The sequence below is a fragment of the Leiobunum rupestre genome, chromosome 3 (genome assembly GCF_980474605.1).
Source record: "Leiobunum rupestre chromosome 3, qqLeiRupe1.1.hap1, whole genome shotgun sequence".
In the NCBI taxonomy this organism is placed as follows: domain Eukaryota; kingdom Metazoa; phylum Arthropoda; class Arachnida; order Opiliones; family Sclerosomatidae; genus Leiobunum; species Leiobunum rupestre.
In genome coordinates this window covers 28,661,570-28,683,333 of record NC_143386.1, presented here as the reverse complement: position 1 = coordinate 28,683,333, position 21,764 = coordinate 28,661,570, and the positions used below count along the sequence as shown (strand labels likewise).

Below are 21,764 nucleotides of genomic sequence, written 5' to 3'. Positions count from 1 at the left end.
TTTTTCATACCCCATTCATGGACGTATAGTTCATATTTGTTACCTCAGTTGTCGCTTAGAAATCAAGAGCGCAAAGTTACGGGCCCCCGAGGGACCAAACACCTGAGAGAGTTTTTCATTCGGGGGGAGGGGGGGGGGCGAAACAAAAGCCCTTTGATCAACAACAAAGTTTCGACACTGGTATAGTTAGATATAGGGAAATAATATTGATCAAACGACCAATAAATAAAATTTTTATCGAGTGCCGTTGATGAGTACTCTACTTTTCGCGGAGTGCCTTTCGGAGCTAGCGCCGCGGTGTATTCACCGCCACCACCATCACCACCGATAACGTCATAGTCCAAGAGCCCATGACAAAATAAGCATGTGATAAGCTACACGATAGGTCAAGGTATTTTTTAATTAGGTTAGTGATTTGTAACAAAGGACTGTTTGTCTTACGGGTCAAAGTGGGGGCTTTCCGGAAATACGAACCACGTGACGTCACTTCCGGTGACCTTGAAATTTTATATGACCTGATATTGGTATCATTCGATTGGTCTCAACGTGCTCTTACCAAATATCGCTAAATTAACCTTCGAATCTGAACCAAACGGCGTATAAGACTAAAAAAGTCATTTTGTCTTATACATGTAAATTTGGGAGGGGCTCGAAATTAGTTCTTTAATCTTATACGCCTCTTGGTTCAGATTTGAAGGTTAATTTGGCGATATTTGGTAAGAGCACGTTGAGACCAATCGAATGATACCAATATCAGGTCATATCAAATTTCAAGGTCACCGGAAGTGACGTCACGTGGTTCGTATTTCCGGAAAGCCCCCACTTTGACCCGTAAGATAAACAGTTCTTTGTTACAAATCACTAACCTAATTAAAAAATACCTTGACCCATCGTGTAGCTTAAAACATGCTTATTTTGTCATGAGCTCTTGGACTATCAAGAGTGAATCTAACAGCCTCAATCCCTCTATAACTAGAGGGGTGTGGCTAAAAAGGGCAAAACGCTATCAAACACGCACACCCCCAAACACAAACGCACAAAGGCTTACCAATATCGTGTCCAGTAGACGCATATTGGGTTCTTGGCACCGGGGACTTTATGCTTGAGCAAAATTTGAACCATGTACTCGGAAACATTCAGTGCATCGCGATCTGGAATGCTGGCTCCGACAACCGCCGAATTGAGAGATCTAAAACGGAATTATTATAACACTATTTAGATGATAAACTTAACAATAATTACGTCATACATTTAACACTAATTAGATGATAAACTTAACAATAATTACGTCATACATTTAACACTAATTAGATGATAAACTTAACAATAATTACGTCATACATTTAACACTAATTAGATGATAAACTTAACAATAATTACGTCATACATTTAACACTAATTAGATGATAAACTTAACAATAATTACGTCATACATTTAACACTAATTAGATGATAAACTTAACAATAATTACGTCATACATTTAACACTAATTAGATGATAAACTTAACAACAATTACGTCATACATTTAACACCAATTAGATGATTAACTTACCATTAGTTCGGTCAATAATTGATTGCTAATTAGGTCATAAATGGAACGCTAATTAGTTCATAAATGGAACGCTAATTAGGTCATAAATGGAACGCTAATTAGGTCATAAATGGAACGCTAATTAGGTCATAAATGGAACGCTAATTAGGTCATAAACGGAACGCTAATCAGGTCATAAATGGAACGCTAATTAGGTCATAAATGGAACGCTAATCAGGTCATAAATGGAACGCTAATTAGGTCATAAATGGAACGCTAATTAGGTCATAAATGGAACGCTAATTAGGTCATAAATGGAACGCTAATTATTTGGTCATAAATTGAACGCTAATTAGGTCATAAATGGAACGCTAATTAGGTCATAAATTGAACGCTAATTAGGTCATAAATTGAACACTAATTGGGTCATAAATTTAACACTAATTGGGTCATAAATTGAACACTAATTAGGTCATAAATTGAACGCTAATTAGGTCGTAAATTGAACGATAATTAGGTCATAAATTGAACGATAATTAGGTCAGAAATTGAAAAGTAATTAGGTCATAAATTAAACACTAATTAACGAAAAATTTAACACGAATTAATGACAAATGTAACATTAATTATTGATAAATTTAACACTAATTACGTAATTTAATTAACATTAATAAATTACAAATTTAGCACCAATTAAGGCATTTAATTAACACTAATTAATGACAAATTTAACACCAATTAAGTAATTTAATTAACATTAATTAATGACAAATTTAACACCAATTAAGTCATTAATTTAACATTAAATATGTCAAATATTTATCACTAATTAGGTTAAATATTTCACAATAATTAGGTTGATCTAATTAGATGATACATGTAACAATTAAGTGAAATATTTCACAATAATTAGGTTAATGTATTTAACAAAAAATAGATGATAAATGCAAAACGTCTTGGGTCAAATATGTAACTATTATTAGGTCATAAATGAAAAACGTCTTAGATCAAATATGTAACTATTATTAGGTCATAAATGAAAAACGTCTTAGATCAAATATGTAACCATTATTAGGTCATAAATGCAAATCGTCTTTGGTCAAATATTTAACCATTATTAGGTCATAAATTCAAAACGTCTTAGGTCAAATATCTAACAAATTAGGTTATAAATTAAACACACATTTCGTCAAAAACAAATTACTAATGTCATTAATTTACCATTAGTTCGGTCAAAAATTGATTGCTAATTAGGTCATAAATTGAACGCTAATTAGGTGATAAATTGAACGCTAATTAGGTCATAAATTGAACGCTAATTAGGTCATAAATTGAACGCTAATTAGGTCATAAATTGAACGCTAATTAGGTCATAAATTGAATGCTAATTAGGTCATAAATTGAACGATAATTAGGTCGTAAATTTAACGCTAATTAGGTCATAAAATGAACGCTAATTAGGTCATAAAATGAACACTAATTAGGTCATAAATTGAACAGTAACTACATTAGAAATTGAATAAAGGGACAAACAAATCTTACCTGTTTCTAAAAGACTGGGCTTCATTGGGTAATATATCGACCAGACCATCGTACCAGGTAAAGACCACCCGGTCATCCTTTCCGGGGCGGTTCAGTAGCGGCGGTAGGGTGATGTAGCCGAAGGTACCATTGGTCACATTCCAGCAACTGGCGTCCGGGAAGCTCAGCCGAGCCCCAGAAGACACGTTCCGCAGTACTTCCAGAACTACGATTCATTTCGATTAGACACTAGTCAACCTTTAAATATCTGGGATATTAGCCAAACTAACTTATATTCTTCCTTTTCAAAATTCTTCTGGGCTGGCCGGCTATCTTCGAGAGACGGAAGCCAGTTTCCTCAACCAAATCCATCAATTCATCAATTTGACTCACCCGTTGAAACTAACGGTTTTAGACCATTTATTATAAATTTTCTTTCATTAAAATCAAAAGTATATGATATCTTTAAGAGAAAAGTATTCAACCGAGGATATAAATGCTACCTCGAGGCTGTCAGGAATCCATACTTCTACTTGGAATGCTTATCCTGCTGTATCGCGAATGGTAAGATCAATATGACGGCTTTGACCCCGCCTACGTTAGAAAAAAATTCCCTTTGCGCACGCTCCCCTCTCACGTAGTTGTTTGTTAAGTTAACATTGTGACGTCAAAAAGACCGTCAGCCACATAGAGAAGAAAATCTGCCGCGATAAGCATTCCAAGTAGAGCTATGGGGTACGTTCAGTAGAGCTCATCGCTGACAGCGATGAGTAAGCGCTGACACCAATTTTCTACTGTACGCTTTTTCTCGTTTCCGGTGTTGACGTCACGATGCTTATCGATAACTCATCGAAGTCATCGGCTCGAAGAGTCGGTTTTTTAGTCATCGTGACGTCAAAGTTTGGTCAAACGCGTTGGTTTAATGGAAAATGGCGGATCAATTAATGCAAATTGCACTCCAGGATTCTCACGAAACGTTCTATTTAATTGCTGTCAGACCTGCTGATCACGCTAGAATTGTAAGAGGTATGTTATTGTTTGTAATTTTATTGATACTAGTTTTCCTACAGAATTTGTATGAATGTATTCTTTTGTGAAATGTTAAGCCTTGGCATTTTACCGTGTGGTGCAAGGTGCATATCTGCATCAGAGCCTTTTAAAACGCTGCTTCAATTAGTAATATCTATTGAGACATTTTGTATAACATTTATTTCAGACAAAACCTTTGCTAATTTTTGTTTGAAGCAAGCTAAATTAATTGGTGTAAAACCTCAAAGATTACCACCAAAACAAAAAAGTTCAACAAATGAAAAAAACGTATTGAATCAACCACAATCAACCGGCATACAGAAACAAAATGTAATTACAGATCTTAAAAAAAAGAACATTTTAGAAGAAACAAAATGTGGAAAACCAATAAATGTTAAGAAAAGTCCAAAAGATGATGGTTTTGGTTTTATCAGTCAAGAGCAAGAGAGTGATGAAATGAACACACCTACAGAAAACGATGAATTAAATGGTAAACTATTTAGTTTACTCCCAAAATCCTAATATCTTTACAATCAATGTTTTGTATCCATAGGTTCTTCTAGTAGATGGGATACAAAATCAACACTGTTATTGATAAGTTTGTATTCCAATCATAAGGATGAAATAGACAATGCCAGAAAGAAAAAAAATATCTGGAGGAAAATAGGCGAGCAAATGAAGGAGAAAGGATATAATTGGACTGCTGATGACTGCGATATTAAATTTAGGAACCTTAAAGGAACGTAAGTTGTTTATGGAATTTTATTTTCAAATAAGATGGTTGTAATAAATATATTTTAATTTTTGTTACAGCTACAGGAAAGTGAAAGACAAATCCAACAAAAGTGGCCAAGGCAAACAAACTTGGCCTTTTTATGATGAAATGGATGACATATTTAGCACTGACCATGCAATAGCACCTGTAAATTTATTAAACTCAATAGGTGAATCACCTACTGGTAATTAATGAGTTAGAATGTTTGTTTATAATTTTTAAGGTAATTATCACTCTTATTTTATTTAGCATCAACTAGTGGTAACGTGTCAAGATGTAGCTCCCCGGTCCAAAATAAATACTCTACATCTTCGCAACATTCCTCATCGCGTTCCCTACACTCCTCATCGCGTTCCTTACACTCCTCATCGCCTTCGCTACACTCCTCATCACCTTCGCTACACTCCTCATCGCCTTCGCTACACTCCTCGTCGCCTTCGCTACACTCCTCCTCGCCTTCGCTACACTCCTCGTCGCCTTCGCTACACTCCTCGTCTCCTTCGCTACACTCCTCGTCTCCTTCGCTACACTCCTCATCGCCTTCGCTACATTCTTCATCATCCACATTAAAAACCATGGATACAACCATTGTTGTACAAGAAATAAAGAAGAGAAAAGTCAAACCCTCCCAAGAACCTCCAGAGTGGTTCTTAGAGTGGTCCAAGAGAAATGAGGAAATAGAGAAACTTGCTATTCAGAAAACCGAAACTTTTCAAACCGAACTGTTAAAAAGGCTTGATACCAAAAATGAAACTTTAACAAAAATGGTGGACTCACTAATAAATATGTGATTTAAATAAAAGATCAAATTTGTAAATTATGACGAGTTGAAAAATAAAATAAAAAAATTTTAAGTGCACAAAAAGTTTATTTAAAATTTAAAATGTTCAACCCGACTAGTTTTGGTCACGTTATTGTGCCATTTTCAGGGGTATGAGGTAGTTTTAATGAACAAATTATTAATTTGAGATATACATCGATTTTAATTAAATGATTTTAAATGCAGCTAAATTTTGACTTCATATTTAATGGTTATAGACTAATATTGGTTTAAAGTCAGTACCAGTGATACTACCTTCCAATGTGACATGAAATGTCATGTAAGCAGTTCTCTTAGGGGCGTTATATTTACAGTAATTTCATTACGTTTTGCTTTTGCAGCATCTGCATTAGCATTGTCAGCTTCTTGCACAATTTCTGCTGTCACGTTGTCAAAATTTTCATCTATGTAGTCACCCACATCGTCATCTCCATCAAGTCTCAAAATGAAGTTATGTAATATGCACGCAGTCATTATGACTTCCGAGATTTCAGCTAATAAGGACATGTCCAGATATTTCAACCTTCGGAAACGACCCTTTAACAATGCGAATGCACGTTCGATCATTTGCCTGGCTGAGCTATGGCGGGTATTGTACGCAATTTGTTGATTTGTTCTATGACCATTTTCTTTAAAAGGAGTCATAAGGAACAAATCAAGGGGATATGCACTATCACCCAACACATGCCCATTAGACACATTCCTTGAGCCATTTCTGAGACATTCGTAGATGGTACTAGAACGCCACATTCTAGCATCGTGGACAGAGCCAGGCCATCCAGCACAACAATCAATAAAAAGAAGAGTTTCATTACAAATTCCTGTAATTTTACAGAAAAATTAGTAAGATTCAAAAACTAAAATCGTAAATTTATTTACCTTGTAATAAAACTGAAGTTCTCTTCTTACGATTGTAATAGGAGTTTTTATCTACAGTAGGCTCCTTAATGTCAATGTGGCAGCCATCAACCGCTCCAATAGTTCCAGGGAAATCATATTTTGTCTCGCAAACTGTCATTGTAGTATTCATTGTTACCTCTGTAGGCCACGTAATGTATTGTTGTCTTAATCTTGACACAATTCTAACAAATTCAATGAAAACAAAGTGTGCATTTCCCTTGGAAAGATCAAAACGATCCCCAATGCTTCTAAATGACTCCGGAGTTGCCAGCAACCATAATGAAACTAATATCCTTTTTTGGATAGATATAGTGATGTACAGTTTTTCAGAAGCTACCGCAGTTCCATAAATGTTGATTAATTCCTAATGAAAACAAGTTATTAAATGAAGGCAAAGAGTTATGTTGAACGAAAGAGTCGAGATAAATATCTAACTTACTTCAACAGCGGTCCTGCTCATTCGAAAATGAGATTTAAAATCTTTTTCTGTATAATATGGTACTACACTTTCCACATAGTCTGTTATTCTTACAGGTCTAGACCGAGGCTTAGAATTAGTGAATGTTGTTGCAATTAATGCGGCGCAATTTTTAGTTTTTTTAGAATAGTTAGGAGTGTAACAAATATTAACACCACCATTTTCAATTATTTCATCGGTAACAAGTTCATTTACGATCAAATACAGAAGTTTTCGTTTTTTTCGATTTTCTTGCCCGGAAAAATTATTTGCCGCCATTTTAAAAAGAATCGATTACTAAACAATACCCGTTCAACAAATTTCTACGTCATTATGACGACAGAGCTCAGCGGTTACAGTTTTAAAGAAACAGCGCTTTTTAGTCGATGAGCTCTACTGAACGTACCCATGGATTCCTGGCAGTGATTACCGCGTGTCGACGACTTGGAATTAAGCTCCGTAAAAACTTGTTGAGATTAAAGGTAATACCGTAATATTTAGTATAGGGAGCTGTCAGCTCGCGTGGCATGAAGGGCTTGCCACCACCCTCCTACGCATTGTAACCCAGCCAACTGAATTAATGGCTTTAAAAATCGATTGTTGACTTAGGCCGAAGGTGGTGCCAAGGGTATTAGCCTAGCTGATTTTTTTTATTATTATATATATACACTTGGCGTGGCTTACATGGGAGGTTTTCAAGAGTGTTTCAAGTGAATAACGTTAACAATATAATCTTACTTCTCTCGTTCTTATATACTTTTGTTAATACATAATTTGTACACTAACTTCGTGAAGTTGCACCCAAGAGGGTTTCTTGTCTATCAGTACGTCAGCCGCAACGACAATATCGTCACCAACAACGGGAAATAAGTTTTGAAACTCGGAAGAATTGAGACTTTGCGACCTGTGCAGAATTTTGTTGACGCCTTCGACAGCATTGACGATATCTCCCGGAAATTTACACTTGTAAATGAGCTTGATTAAAGTCCGACTACTCTCAGTGATGTTCCTTTCCCACACCTTCGACGTCGACACCGGAATTAATATAGAAGTTGAGGATAGGATAATGTTAATATTAAAGATTAGGATAGGACAATGTTATTATTAAAGTTGAGGATAGAACAATGTTAATTTTAACGTTGATAATAGGATAATGTTAATATTAAATATGAGGATAGGATAATGTTACTATTAAAGATGAGGATAGGACAATGTTAATATTAAAGATTAGGATATGACAATGTAAATATTAAAGATGAGGATAGGACAATGTTAATATTAAAGATGAGGCTAGGACAATCTTAATATTAAAGATTAGGATAATACAATGTTAATATTAAAGTTGAGGATAGGGCAATGTTAATATTAACGTTGATAAAAGGATGATGTTAATATTAAATATGAGGATAGGACAATGTTAATATTAACGTTGCTAATAGGATAATATTAATATTAAATATGAGGATAGGATAATGTTAATATTAAAGATTAGGATATGATAATGTTAATATTAAAGATTAGGATAGAACAATATTAATATAAAGATGACGATAGGACCATGTTAATATTAAAGATGACGATAGGACCATGTTAATATTAAAGATGACGATAGGACCATGTTAATATTAAAGATGAGAATAGGAAAATGTTACTATTAAAGATGAGGATAGGACAATGTTAATATTAAAGATTAGGATATGACAATGTAAATATTAAAGATGAGGATAGGACAATGTTAATATTAAAGATTAGGATATGACAATGTAAATATTAAAGATGAGGATAGGACAATGTTAATATTAAAGATGAGGCTAGGACAATCTTAATATTAAAGATTAGGATATTACAATGTTAATATTAAAGTTGAGGATAGAACAATATTAATATAAAGATGAGGTTAGGATAATGTTAATATTAAAGATGAGGATAGGACAATGTTAATATTAAAGATGAGGATAGGACAATGTTAATATTAAAGATGAGGATAGGACAATGTTAATAATAAAGATGAGGATAGGACAATGCTAATATTTAAGATGAGAATAGGAAAATGTTATTATTAAAGATGATGATAGGATCATGTTTATATTACAGTTGAGGATAGGGCAATGTTAATATTAACGTTGATAAAAGGATGATGTTAATATTAAATATGAGGATAGGACAATGTTAATATTAACGTTGATAATAGGATAATATTAATATGAAATATGAGGATAGGATAATGTTAATATTAAAGATTAGGATATGATAATGTTAATATTAAAGATTAGGATATTACAATGTTAATATTAAAGTTGAGGATAGAACAATATTAATATAAAGATGAGGATAGGACAATGTTAATATTAAAGATGAGAATAGGAAAATGTTATTATTAAAGATGACGATAGGACCTTGTTTATATTAAAGTTGAGGCTAGGACAATGTTAATATTAACGTTGATAATAGTATGATGTTGATATTAAATATGAGGATAGGACAATGGTAATATTAACATAAAATTAAAAATTAAATTAATTAATATTAACGTTGATAATAGGATAATATTAATATTAAATATGAGGATAGGATAATATTAAAGATGAGGATAGGACAATGTTAATATTAAAGTTGAGGGTAGGAGAATGTTAATACTAAAGATGAGAATAGGACAATGTTAATATTAAAGTTGAGGATAGGATAATGTTAATATTTAAGATGAGGATAGGATAATGTTAATATTAAATATGCGGATAGGACAATGTTAACATTAAAGTTGAGGATAGAAGAATGTTAATATTAAAGATGAAGATAGAACAATAGTAATATAAAAGTTGAGGATAGGACAGTGTTCATGTTAAAGTTGAGGAAAATAGGACAAAAAACCATTACCTGCTGCATGAATGAAGCCCAATCAATACCGGAAGAAAGACAGTTGTCCACGTTGGGCGACTCTGGGGTCCATTGTCCCGTTATGGAGTTGCAAAACCATGAAGAACTTCCAGTGGGTACTGCAAGAGGTTATAAACATCAATAACAAAAATATTTTAAAGGGCATTAAACTTCGCCTACATAACCTAAACACTGAGGATAAACGTGAATGTCATATCTGGTCTTAGCAGTTATTATAATCTTATGGTTACACACAGCGACCAATAAGCGCGTGGCGTATGTAAGAACGTAATTATCGAAGTATACCATCTTGCTTCGAAGTGACCAAACTGGAGCTGGGGCAAACTCGCTTGACCGTTTGACCTCTCGGAGTACTCGGCCATTTAACACCCCACTGGACCATCCCTGGACACCAGTCATCGCCTTTTTCTACGGAAAATACCTTCGAATTAGACCTCAAATACTCGCGAGTAACATCTTTTAAAATCGGGTTGTACTTGCTTTTAATTTTTCTCTTGCAGACAAAGCTCCTGGACTTGGAACAGTCGTGGCCCCAGTTCGTCGCCTCGAAATTAAAGGTCATGCACTTGCTCTCCTCCCTGTCGAATTACATCGTTACTTGTAAATTAAAACGCCAAGAACGATGGTTACCGAGAACATGCGAGTCCATAGCGTAATTAAAGAGAAAGTTGCAAATAGATTTTCGGAATAGAAACTGAACTACTTTATATTTTTCTCGTTCATTTGATGATGGGTTTTCCGAAAATGTAACTCACTTGACGAAATACCGTTGTTAAATATATTTAGTATTAAAATTAAATTTACGTGCAGTGCCAAGCTGCGGCTTTTATACTGAACGATAATTTTATCGCGCCTAGTTCGTGACGTCATGGACTGTGGTTCCGTCTGAATTTTTCCCACTGCATCTGGTAGACAATATATACTATCCTACCAAGATGATTCTTGTTATATCCTTTCTAGATAATATGGCGATGCCAATTTAGCGCGCGCTCTAAGGGAAATTGTCTTCCCCCACGCCCGTAAAACGTTCAGCGTAAAGGCTAGTCAAATGAAATTTGTACCCAACACGGCGTTAGCGTGTTTAAAGGCTAGCTGCGTTCTCCTTGTGTTTGTTACTACTAGATGTAAGCACCCACGTACAAAATTCGGTAGTAGAATCCCATAATTTTATAGGATAGTTTTGGGATTTGACCACGGAATCTACATTTTATATACAGGCCTAATAGTCCAAGAGCCCATGACAAAATAAGCATGTGATAAGGTATTTTTTAATTAGGTTAGTGATTTGTAACAAAGAACTGTTTGTCTTACGGGTCAAAGTGGGGGCTTTCCGGAAATACGAACCACGTGACGTCACTTCCGGTGACCTTGAAATTTTATATGACCTGATATTGGTATCATTCGATTGGTCTCAACGTGCTCTTACCAAATATCGCTAAATTAACCTTCGAATCTGAACCAAACGGCGTATAAGACTAAAAAAGTCATTTTGTCTTATACATGTAAATTTGGGAGGGGCTCGAAATTAGTTCTTTAATCTTATACGCCTCTTGGTTCAGATTTGAAGGTTAATTTAGCGATATTTGGTAAGAGCACGTTGAGACCAATCGAATGATACCAATACCAGGTCATATCAAATTTCAAGGTCACCGGAAGTGACGTCACGTGGTTCGTATTTCCGGAAAGCCCCCACTTTGACCCGTAAGACAAACAGTTCTTTGTTACAAATCACTATCCTAATTAAAAAATACCTTGACCCATCGTGCACCTTATCACATGCTTATTTTGTCATGGGCTCTTGGACTATAAACTCTATGTTGGGGATAGCGGCCAATGATAAATAACGTGTAGTCAATGACGTCAATCACCACGCTAAAATTAAAATTGTTTTGTTCTACTAATTATTACTAATTAACTACGAAGAGGAAAACAACGAACCTTTATATTTGGGTACTTTAAACATAAGCGCTTCGTTTAATAACAAAATTAAGGCGGTAACGAATAATTCGCAACTTATAGAGTTTTCCATTTTATTGCTCAAGATTCGCTCTGAATCTGTCTCTGACGTCATAGATCTCGCCCCAATCGACTAGAGTAAAACCGCAAATGGATTATTGCATTAGCATATTCCCGCTATTTGTTGTTTTTCGTCTGCCAGTAATTTAAATTTTCGCGTCTTGGTCTGCCATTTTGCCAAAAAATCTAGAAGGAACACGCGAAAATTTGCTCCAATCTCGATCTCGATCCGTTGATCTGTCGAAATCGGCAGATCGGTTTGGGGGGATCTCGGAGCACCCGAGAGCGGGAAATGGAACACGCGAAAATTGATCGGAGCAGATCCGAGCACGCTAATGGAACATAAAATGTTGATCAGAGCGATCTAGAGTGCTCGAGAGCAGTCAAATGGAAAACGCTATTACTCTTTAACAAAATCGCTCGAAAGTATGCCTCTGTATAACATTTCCAAAGAAAACTCATTCAATGAGACCTTGTTTCATGATAAATCAAACTAAAATTCTTAATTCAAATTCAAACAGTAACGCCATCTGCCAGGGACTATAATTAAAGGATTTTCCTTCGAAAAATTATGAAAAGCAAACCATTGAGTTGGGAATATTTACTGTAAGAGTTACAGTTTAAACCTCTTTATTTCGAGAACATTTCTTAAAAGATAGAAACTTTATCGGTGGCGCCATCTGTCTCTGGCGTTGGAAATTGTTTTGAGTTATTCCTATTGAAATTGACTTTGGCCGTGAGCGCGTCTTGCGGCCACGATTTCGATTTAGATCAAGATATTCATATTAATTTCAAAACATAAGGAGTGGTTTTGTAAAACAATGATGACACGTGGCCGAATTTTCTTTTTCTTTTTATTCCAAATTTTCAAAAGGGGGAGAAACCTTAGCTTTGCCCCTTCACGCCGCCGCCGCCGGGCTGATTTTCAAGAAACGCCGTTGCCGACCCAAATCAAATTAATAGATCTTGGAGGAGGGAAGTATTCTGGAGTGGAAAATCCCATAGCGGTAATAAGAACGTCCTTTCCCGCCTATTGCTGTTAGAATTACCCAGACTACCCCGGTTAAACCGGTTTTTGGTCGGACGTCAGCTTTATCTGCCATCATTCTGGCTTGATGACGTCCGACCAAAAAGAGCATGATGGGAATTTTACAAAGCCGCAGGTGCCGCCCGACTTTTCCACTCCAGAATACTTCTCTCCTCCAAGAATAGATTACCAGAGTTACAATTCTAGATTTCAACCAAAACTATTTTTGCACGAGCTAAATTATAAGTTATTATTTCTCGAAAGATAAAAAAAACGTTCTTAGAATCGATTCCAGATGGCGCTATACAGTAGGTGTTTCCATAAAATAAAACCAAAAAATTAAGCTGTAAAATGTTTTATCTCCGTCACAATTAAGCTTAAAGCGACTGTCGGCTCTATCATTGCCATCTGTATTATAATAAGGCCATTGTTATTAAATAATGCGATGCATCTACCCGGTTCTACGAAAAAAACGACTTTAACGGAGAGTGTGGTGCCATCTATTAATGGAAAAGGAAGCTAAAATTCAAAATAGCGAAACGATAACGTCGTCGAAGAATTAAAATTAGACAACTTATACTCCACTTAGTGGAATTTTAACTTAAATTATATATCCCATATAAATATATTGTTAATAAATGACTATAATTTAAATAATTTCAAATTTAAAATCGAACCAATCAACGCAAGGGGTACTTTTATATCCCGCCTTTTGGGTCAAAATGTAGCTTAAGTATCTTGTTTTGATTTAGACGATAGCGACATCAGTTGATAAAAGAGCTAGTACTTGCTTTAAAGCTAGTGGCGGCCCGACGTGCTCTTTTTTCAATAGATGTCGCTAGAGTTGAAATCAAAAAGGTGGTACTTATAGGTACCCCTCGCGTTGATTGGATCGTTTGTAAATTGGTCAATAACATAGATTCCAGCATTTATAAACAATATTTTTACATGGGATATAGGATTAAGGTTAAGTCCCTTAAATAGAGTATAAGTTGTCTAACTATAATACTCTACAATGGCTCTCTGACCACGTTATTATTTGGCTATTTTAAATTTAACTATCTTTGCAATAAATAGATGGCACCACGCTCTACATTAAAGTCGCTTTTTTTTCGAAGAATCAGATAGATTCATGGCCATCTCTAATAACAGGGAATTTTCCATAATACAGGTGGCAATGATAGAGCCGCCACTTGCTTTAAGCTTTTTCGTACTTTATGGGCACGCGCGTTTCGCACGTGAACTTCAAATTCCAAAATCTTTATCAACTCGAGCGCGTGCTCTCTATCTTCAATAAATATAGCTAGTGACGTAGAAAAAAAACATTTACACGTGACCTCCCGTATTTTACAAAAACAGCTATTTGGAAAATGTTAATTTTTCCGCTCGTTCGAGCTAGGTGCTAAGGCAGCAGGCCACGACGGCGGACGTGGAAGACTCGTACGTTCTCGGTAGACCTAAATACGTTCTTGACAGTACATACCTTCCGCAGATGGAGCCCAGCCAGACTTCCCGGTCCTCGAGGACGGGCAGTTTCTCGGACAAGGTGGTCAGTTCCTTCGAGTCATAACACAGTAATTCCGCATTTCCCGCTTTACAAATACTATTCGCGTGTTCCCACGAGGTTTTGGAATTTGACAAAGTGTACTCTGAAAACCAAAAGTTAATAGAAAATCATATAATTACGCTAGTCTAATCACGAATTTGCAGAAGTAAATTTATTTATTTACTTCTGGTAGTGGTGATAATACCTTTGCACCGTTTATTCTAGAAGATATTAATAAACAGAGCCCTCTATGTTTAGTCTAGGAAACTAAAGAAAGCTTCAAGATTTAAGAAATGTACTTTTGGTATTTGTGATAATACCTTTGCATGGTTTAGTCTAGAAGATATTAATACTTAAACAGAGCCCTCTATGTTCTTATAGCTTTAAGATATAAGAACTTTACTTCTGGTAATTGTGAGAATATTACACGTTTTTGTCTAGAAGATATTAATAAACAGAGCCCTCTCTGTTTAATCTAGGAACCTAAAGAAAGCTTCAAGATTTAAGAAATTTACTTTTGGTATTTGTGAGAATACCTTTGCATGGTTTAGTCTAGAAGATATTAATACTTAAACAGAGCCCTCTATGTTCTTATAGCTTTAAGATATAAGAACTTTACTTCTGGTAATTGTGAGAATATTACACGTTTTTGTCTAGAAGATATTAATAAACAGAGCCCTCTCTGTTTAATCTAGGAACCTAAAGAAAGCTTCAAGATTTAAGAAATTTACTTTTGGTATTTGTGAGAATACCTTGGCACGGTTTAGTCTAGAAGATATTAATAAACAGAGCCGTCTGTGTTTTGTCTAGGAAAGTAATGAACGTTTCAAGAAATAATAAATTTATTTGCCTTCAATACATAAATAGCCTCCCTAACTTCCAATGTAAAAGTAAAATCTGAAAATGAATAAATTGTTGATAGCAGAAGGTCGGAATAAATGTGGTTTCCGAAATTCCCCGGAAAGAGAAAGTTAGGCTAGAGCTAAGATTACCAACAATAAAGAGCACATTCAGGTTACTTAGAACGTCCGAGTGTACTTAGCCCACTAGTATGATCTCCTAAATAAGCGATACTTTAGTAAAGCGCGATCCATTATAGGTCTTAAAGGGAATATAACCCGCAAAGCAATCTTTATGGAAGACCACTTCAATTTTTAAAATTATCCTGTACAGTGGCGCCAAACATTTTTAAAGCCAAAGGCATGAGTGGCCAGAGCTGCAAACGTTGGTGTTCCACACCAAATACCTGAGGTTATATTCCCTTTAAAGGGAGTATAACCTTTATCGGAATTTAGGGGGAAAAGTTTTCCATTCCACCCAGGCGCCTAAGATAAAAACTCATAGTGTGTTTTTGGGATAATAAATAAGAATTTTTTACCACGAATTTTCTTACTGAATGCGGATCAAGTCGATATTTAATAGATAGTTAGGGAAAACTACAAGAAGAAAATATATTTCAAAATATAGCACGTTTATGACTTAACTATTTACGTAATCATTGAGATATAGTTAATTCACTACTTACGATGCTTTTGTTCAAAAATATAACGGGGAAATCAGTAGGGTTATGACCTTAAACCCAAATATACAGGTAGATTTCTAGTATAAAATATAGATCATTATCAGCGTGCTATAGAGGTTTTATCTGGAAATCATCCTACTATTTCACCGTAGCGCCTCGTGTGGATTTTTGAGTAAGCTTAGTGCACCCTACCAAACACGTAGGGTTATACTCCCTTTAAAGCAAGTGGCGGCTCGAAGTGTAGTAGATCTTTTTCAGTAGAGGTCGCTAGCGTCGAAATCCAAAAGGCGGTACTCACGTTGATTGGATCGTTTGTAAATTGGTCAATAGCATAATACTAATAATACTAATAATATGATAAATGCTAAGTAACCAATTATTATGATAGGGCAGACGCCTGAAACTTTTATCGGAGTCTCGGAGAACTTCTTGAAAAACAACGTTTTTAGTAAACACGTTCCCTGATAATTAGTTGGTAGAATTTTTACTTTTATTTTGCTAGCGGATGTAACTCTCGAAAATGCCACGTACAGCTGCTGACCGTGCGCAAAAATTGGTTCTGCCAAAGAAAACCCCAACCTTTTTAAGAGTTTGACCCTGGGCTTCAAAATAAATAAAGCCTTTATTTATTGTAATGGAAAAAGCTACTCTAACCGGAAATTGCCGCGGGTTTTTTCTTAGGTTTTTTTCTTCAGGCGTTCAAGTGGGGATTTTTCTTGCTGAATTATTGAACCACGGTCCACGGACTTAGAATTCAAAATCCGTGATTGTACAAAGGATAAAAAATTATAGTACCCCAATAGAAATTACGGTACCAATATAAAATAGTATTAATTACTTTTAATTTAAAGCAACTGTGGGCTCTATAGACGGTAAAATAAATTCCAACGGCTTCCCAGCCTCTGAAGGGTTTTTGAATTTGAGGGTACGGAAAAAGGGGAAACGTTTCGTGACAGCATGGCTGCCAGCCTCCCCGCTTCGCGACTTTAATTGTCACGGAAGTCATTTCAACCGTTTTTCACGTCTATTACGATTGATCTCAGTTAATAATTTGTATTTTAATTTAAAGAATTCAAGTTATAGGTAAATTTACAGTTAAACAACCATTTTGTCTAGCTTTTATTCCCGAAATATAACGGTTAGTTTACTTAGATGGCGGCACGTGCTCTACGAAGAATCACGATTTAGATATTTGTTACTCGGCGACAGTTAAAAATTGGTCTCTGCGCATGCTCCAATACCAACCAATCCCGTGTTCCCTCCCTGGCTAGTGTCCAGTTTTTAAGTGGCAATGACGGTTTAAAATTCCACCCCCATTTATTTTACCGTCTATTAATGCCACGTGTATTATGAAAAGGCCCCTGTTATTAGAGATGGCCATGAATCTAGCCGATTCTTCGGAAAAAAAAACGACTTTAGTGGAGAGCGTGGTGCCATCTATTTATGGCAAAGGAAGCTAAAACTCAAAATAGCCAAATGATAACGTCGTCAGAGAGCCTTTGTAGAGTATTATAGTTAGAACACTTATACTCTATTTAGTAGATTTTAACCTAAATTATATACCCCGTGTAAAAATATTGTTTATAATTGCTGTAATTTATGTCATTGACCAATTTACAAACGATCCAATCAACGCGAGGGGTACCAATAAATACCCGCGTTTTGGGAAAAATGTAGCTTAACTAACTTGTTTTGATTACGACGATAGCGACATCTGTTGAAAGAAGAGCTACTTGACGTCGAGCTGACACTTGCTTTCAAGTTTTTGTTGCAAAACATACAGATAACTGCCGGGAGTAGTGGCTCACTCCTGTAATCCCAGGCGGCCGGGAGGCAGAGTTTGTGGAAGACCGTGTGAGGACGACCACTAATCCCCCAACGGGTGGTTGTCATACTTCCGCCACGGGTGTCCCAACCCTATCCCCAAGTATCCCCCCGTTGGCGTGGCCGTAACACATATCTCGCACCTGATTAATCAAATGGACGAGCGGACTGTATTGTCCCACCCGTCACAATGGCTCATAACGAGCTTCTAAAAAAAAAAAAAACATACAGATAACTGTGTGTCGTTTCTTTATGGGGAGTGGATGTAGTTAGTAGGCCTATCAACCATAGAAATCGGAATAACTAACTAGAACGATTTTTGAAATTTTGCCGATTAGAAATTCCGATTTCTATGGTATCGACTATCGAGTGATCTGGCAACTATAAAGTTAAGTGGTTTTTACTTTCAGGCGACGATTTTATGTATAGTAAATATGAAATTCTTATTATTTTCGTAGTAGAAATAATGTAAATATAAAAATAGTATCATTATAGTACAATAGGTTGTAAATATGGTACATTTTGGTACTATTTAGTACGCTTTCAAAATAATAGTACCATTTGTAATATGATGCAAAATTATAGTATTTGTACCAGGTAACTAAACAAAATTATTTTTGGGTTTGTTTGTTCAAATTTAAATTTAATATTTAAAAAATATAGTTAATACATCGGGGGGATTGTGTGTACTTAAATGTCCGGGACATCTTGTTCTTCAGGAGTTACAGTGTGGATCAAACCCAAAACCAAAACGACAAACCGAAGCTCGAACTTTCACACCCAACTCTTTGTTAGGCGACCTCCAACCAAACGCCCTAATTATATAGATATTTTTACCTGGGATACATAATTTAATTTTAAGTCTACTTAAGTTGTCCGAGGCCTTTTTTCCGGAAAATTTTCCGTATTTTTCCGAAAACGATTTCATTCCACGATTAGTTTAATTTATTGTTTGAAAACTTAAATAAAGCGGCATTTTCGCCTCATTTTTTCGAATCTAAAAGTAAAACTAAAACTCTAGACTAGCTTTAAACTGATAAACAATGTAACACTATTAATGTTTTGTAGTATGTTTACTGATATTAGACATTTTATATCGATAAAAAGTTTAAAATGTTAAAAACCCTTAAAAAGTAATTTATGTTCCAATATTTAATTTTTCCGATTTCCGCAATTCGGAAAATTTCCAAGAAAATATTCTGGAAATTTTTCGGAATTTTATTTTTCCGGAAAATTTACAACCCTAAAATAAAGTATAAGTTGTTTAACTATAAATACTCTACAATCATGGCTCTCTGACGACGTTATCATTTGGCTAAATTTTAAATTTTATCTTCCTTTGCCATAAATAGATGGCACCACGCTCTCCACTGAAGTCGCTTTTTAGCCTCTTCCTCTAGTATAGAGGAAAGAGGCTGTTATTTTTGCTCCTGATGTACGCGGTGGTGGTAATGGTGGTGAATAATACAGTGGAAGCTATAGCTCCGTATAGGTCGCCGGGAATCGACGAATTCTCTTCAACGGAACTCGATAAAAAGTATTTCAGGCGTCATTCGATTGGTATTAGTTCTCTCTACCTACCTAGGCCAGTGCTGAGCCGTGGTTTTTAATCAAAGGGGTAAAATCAAGAGTGCTATATTGTGGCTGTGCCATCTTGTTTTTTAAAAAGTCGGCTAGATTCATGGCCATCTATTATAACAAGGGCCATTTTGTAATACAGGTGGCAATGGTAGAGCCGACAGTTGCTTTAATTAAAATAGCGAAATCATACACGAAGAACGCGGCAAAATAGAGGGTGCATAGAAAAATAATTGAAGTAAAGCTCCTATAGATGGAGTTACTGCTTCAATTTGAAGTCTGTTCTAAATAGTAAATATGTAACTCTTGAAAAGAATTCGAAATAGGAATCCTCGATAAATTCTAGATATAACTGACTTATTAATTTATTTTATGTTACTTTAACAGTTTTTTAATATACATGGATTATTATATTATTATTGTCGTTATTCTAGATGAGTAGATGTAAAATGAAAAGTAAATTTTTGTTAAAAAGGTATTTTTGGACTTGCTTGACTTTTGCTCTGAGAGTGCGTTCTTTAAACGGTTACACTTATACGTTCTCAGTACCCTATATAAGTTATTAGGATACGTTGACGGCATCATGGACTATTTATCTCTAAAGATAAGGAGTCCATGACGGCATATTTCATTCAGTGAATCAAAATATTTACGTAAGTTTAGCTCAAATATACCAGAAATTCGGAAATAATTTTTCAACCATTTAATTGATAGAAGCAATTACAGATTTTTTAGAAATTTTCACTAATTACCACAAATCTAAGACTCATTAAAGATTTTCCCGTAATTAGAAACGTATTAATTACCTATTTCGTCGGAATCTGCTGAAAAGCTTCTGCTCCAACCTTCGATGTCCTTTTCTGCAAATCAGTTTCGACGCGAAAAAACACTACATTAATTACAAGATCAAATAAAACTTTATTGATAATTAAAAGCGCGCCAAAATCATTCATAAAATAAAGCCGCGAAAACATTAATAAGAAATACGAACCCTGCGATTCGACGCTCGAAATCCAAAGCAGCGCGAAAAATAGAGAGGGTCGAAGGTCAACCAACATCTTTGTAACAACTTGTCATTAATTGGGTTTCTTTGACATTTCTCTAGGCTGTCTCTCCTTTGAACACAAGCCGAGAGGCGATGTTTTATTTCTTCCGTCGCGGGTCCCGGAGCACTCGAAAAACGAGAGCTTGGTAAAATCCCCGAAGGAAGTGCGGAGCCGAGGGTCGTAGCACTTTTACCAAAATTGAGATTATCCTCAATGGGTGGATGTTCGCCACCAACCAGAGTGTGAATGAAAAGAGAAGTTTTATTTTAGCTTTTTTTAAGACTCCAACAAGTTTCTCCTCTCTCAATTTGATGACTTAAGGAACGCCCTTTCAACTACTTCTACCGCATTCGAGAAAAAGCACTCTACAGCGGTGCAACGGAACCCCAAAAGGCCGATTCGTATATTGAGCGAAATTGACGTTACTCAGTGAAATGTACGTTCTTTCCGCTTGTCTCCGTTGCATATTTATTCTATTTAGGCCTAACAAGACGTCTTATAAATTTCCAAAGAACAGATATTGCGTTAAAAGGAATCTCGAAACAACGGATGAAAGAAGCTACCACGTCTTTTTGTTCGTGATACCGGAAGTACAGATATAGAGAGAGCTAGGGTTGACTTCCGTTTTGAATGTTTGACTAAAATAATCGGTTTCCTGTAAGTTTTCTAACATGGTAATGACGGATTTTTCGGACTCATTTTTTGGAAATAAAGAAATATTAAGCTTTATTTAATTCAAATCTCGCTGTGATTGGCCTGTGCAACAACGTACCCTGTTCTGCTTAAATGACTAATCACAACATTTATACTGACGGCAATCTCAAGTCCTGGGATAATTACTGTCTGAGTACGAAATAAATATTATTTTTAGTTACGTCTTAAAATATGTTTGGGCCTGGTTTTGGTTGTGTTTATTCTGGAAAATGACTTTCCCAAATCTATTTTAAATTGTTTAGGTAAAAAAGGTTCGAATAGTAATAGCAGAAGCACATAATTAAATCCGTATGATGGAAGTAGAATTTATTTTATCAAAAGTTTAAAACGTACCTATTTAGGCAATTAACACTGTTTGCGTCCTATTCATTTAACCTAAGTTTGGGTGTATCAGAAGCATTTTGCAGAGTAAATGTAAAATTAAATTTTTAATTTAATTTGATTTTATTTTTTGACCGCGATGGGGGCCCTTGATTTAAAGGGGACCTGGACTGCGGCCGATAAAGACGTGCCTAAATCTGCGTTGAGTTCGAAAGTTCTTTCCCTACTCGCTCAAGGGAT

At 35.5% G+C, this 21,764-nt stretch overlaps 2 protein-coding genes across 3 annotated transcripts in view; both read right to left on the bottom strand.

Moving 5' to 3' along the window:
- LOC149951376 (adhesion G protein-coupled receptor L3-like) overlaps nucleotides 1-20,815 on the bottom strand; it is a 31,022-nt gene extending 10,207 nt beyond the window's left edge. Inside the window, exons 1-10 of one of the 2 annotated variants that reach the window (XM_090168018.1) lie at nucleotides 20,435-20,815; nucleotides 20,250-20,303; nucleotides 14,457-14,622; nucleotides 10,411-10,508; nucleotides 10,216-10,338; nucleotides 9,910-10,028; nucleotides 7,822-8,055; nucleotides 3,345-3,456; nucleotides 3,076-3,280; nucleotides 1,049-1,189 (exon numbers count right to left, since the gene is read on the bottom strand). In XM_090168018.1, coding sequence (XP_090024144.1) covers nucleotides 1,049-1,189; nucleotides 3,076-3,280; nucleotides 3,345-3,456; nucleotides 7,822-8,055; nucleotides 9,910-10,028; nucleotides 10,216-10,338; nucleotides 10,411-10,508; nucleotides 14,457-14,622; nucleotides 20,250-20,303; nucleotides 20,435-20,501 — 1,319 coding nt within the window. In that variant the 5' untranslated portion in view covers nucleotides 20,502-20,815. The remainder of the gene's footprint in view (nucleotides 1-1,048; nucleotides 1,190-3,075; nucleotides 3,281-3,344; nucleotides 3,457-7,821; nucleotides 8,056-9,909; nucleotides 10,029-10,215; nucleotides 10,339-10,410; nucleotides 10,509-14,456; nucleotides 14,623-20,249; nucleotides 20,304-20,434) is intronic. The other variant, XM_090168017.1, reaches the window with a different exon arrangement.
- LOC149951377 (uncharacterized) lies at nucleotides 5,955-7,314 on the bottom strand. The gene is made up of 3 exons (XM_090169076.1): nucleotides 7,018-7,314; nucleotides 6,558-6,942; nucleotides 5,955-6,499 (listed from the first exon to the last, which is right to left on the bottom strand). The coding sequence occupies exons 1-3, from the start codon at nucleotides 7,312-7,314 to the stop codon at nucleotides 5,955-5,957; spliced, it is 1,227 nt and encodes a 408-aa protein (XP_090025202.1).
- Nucleotides 20,816-21,764: the final 949 nt, after the last annotated feature.

Bases quoted from the DNA above. Each gene is read 5' to 3' on its own strand.
- LOC149951377 (XM_090169076.1), bottom strand. From the start codon at position 7,314: ATGGCGGCAAATAATTTTTCCGGGCAAGAAAATCGAAAAAAACGAAAA. The intron at 6,943-7,017 runs GTAAGTTAGATA...TGTTTTCATTAG, and splicing joins TGAGCAGGACCGCTGTTGAA to GAATTAATCAACATTTATGG. The intron at 6,500-6,557 runs GTAAATAAATTT...GTAAAATTACAG, and splicing joins AACTTCAGTTTTATTACAAG to GAATTTGTAATGAAACTCTT.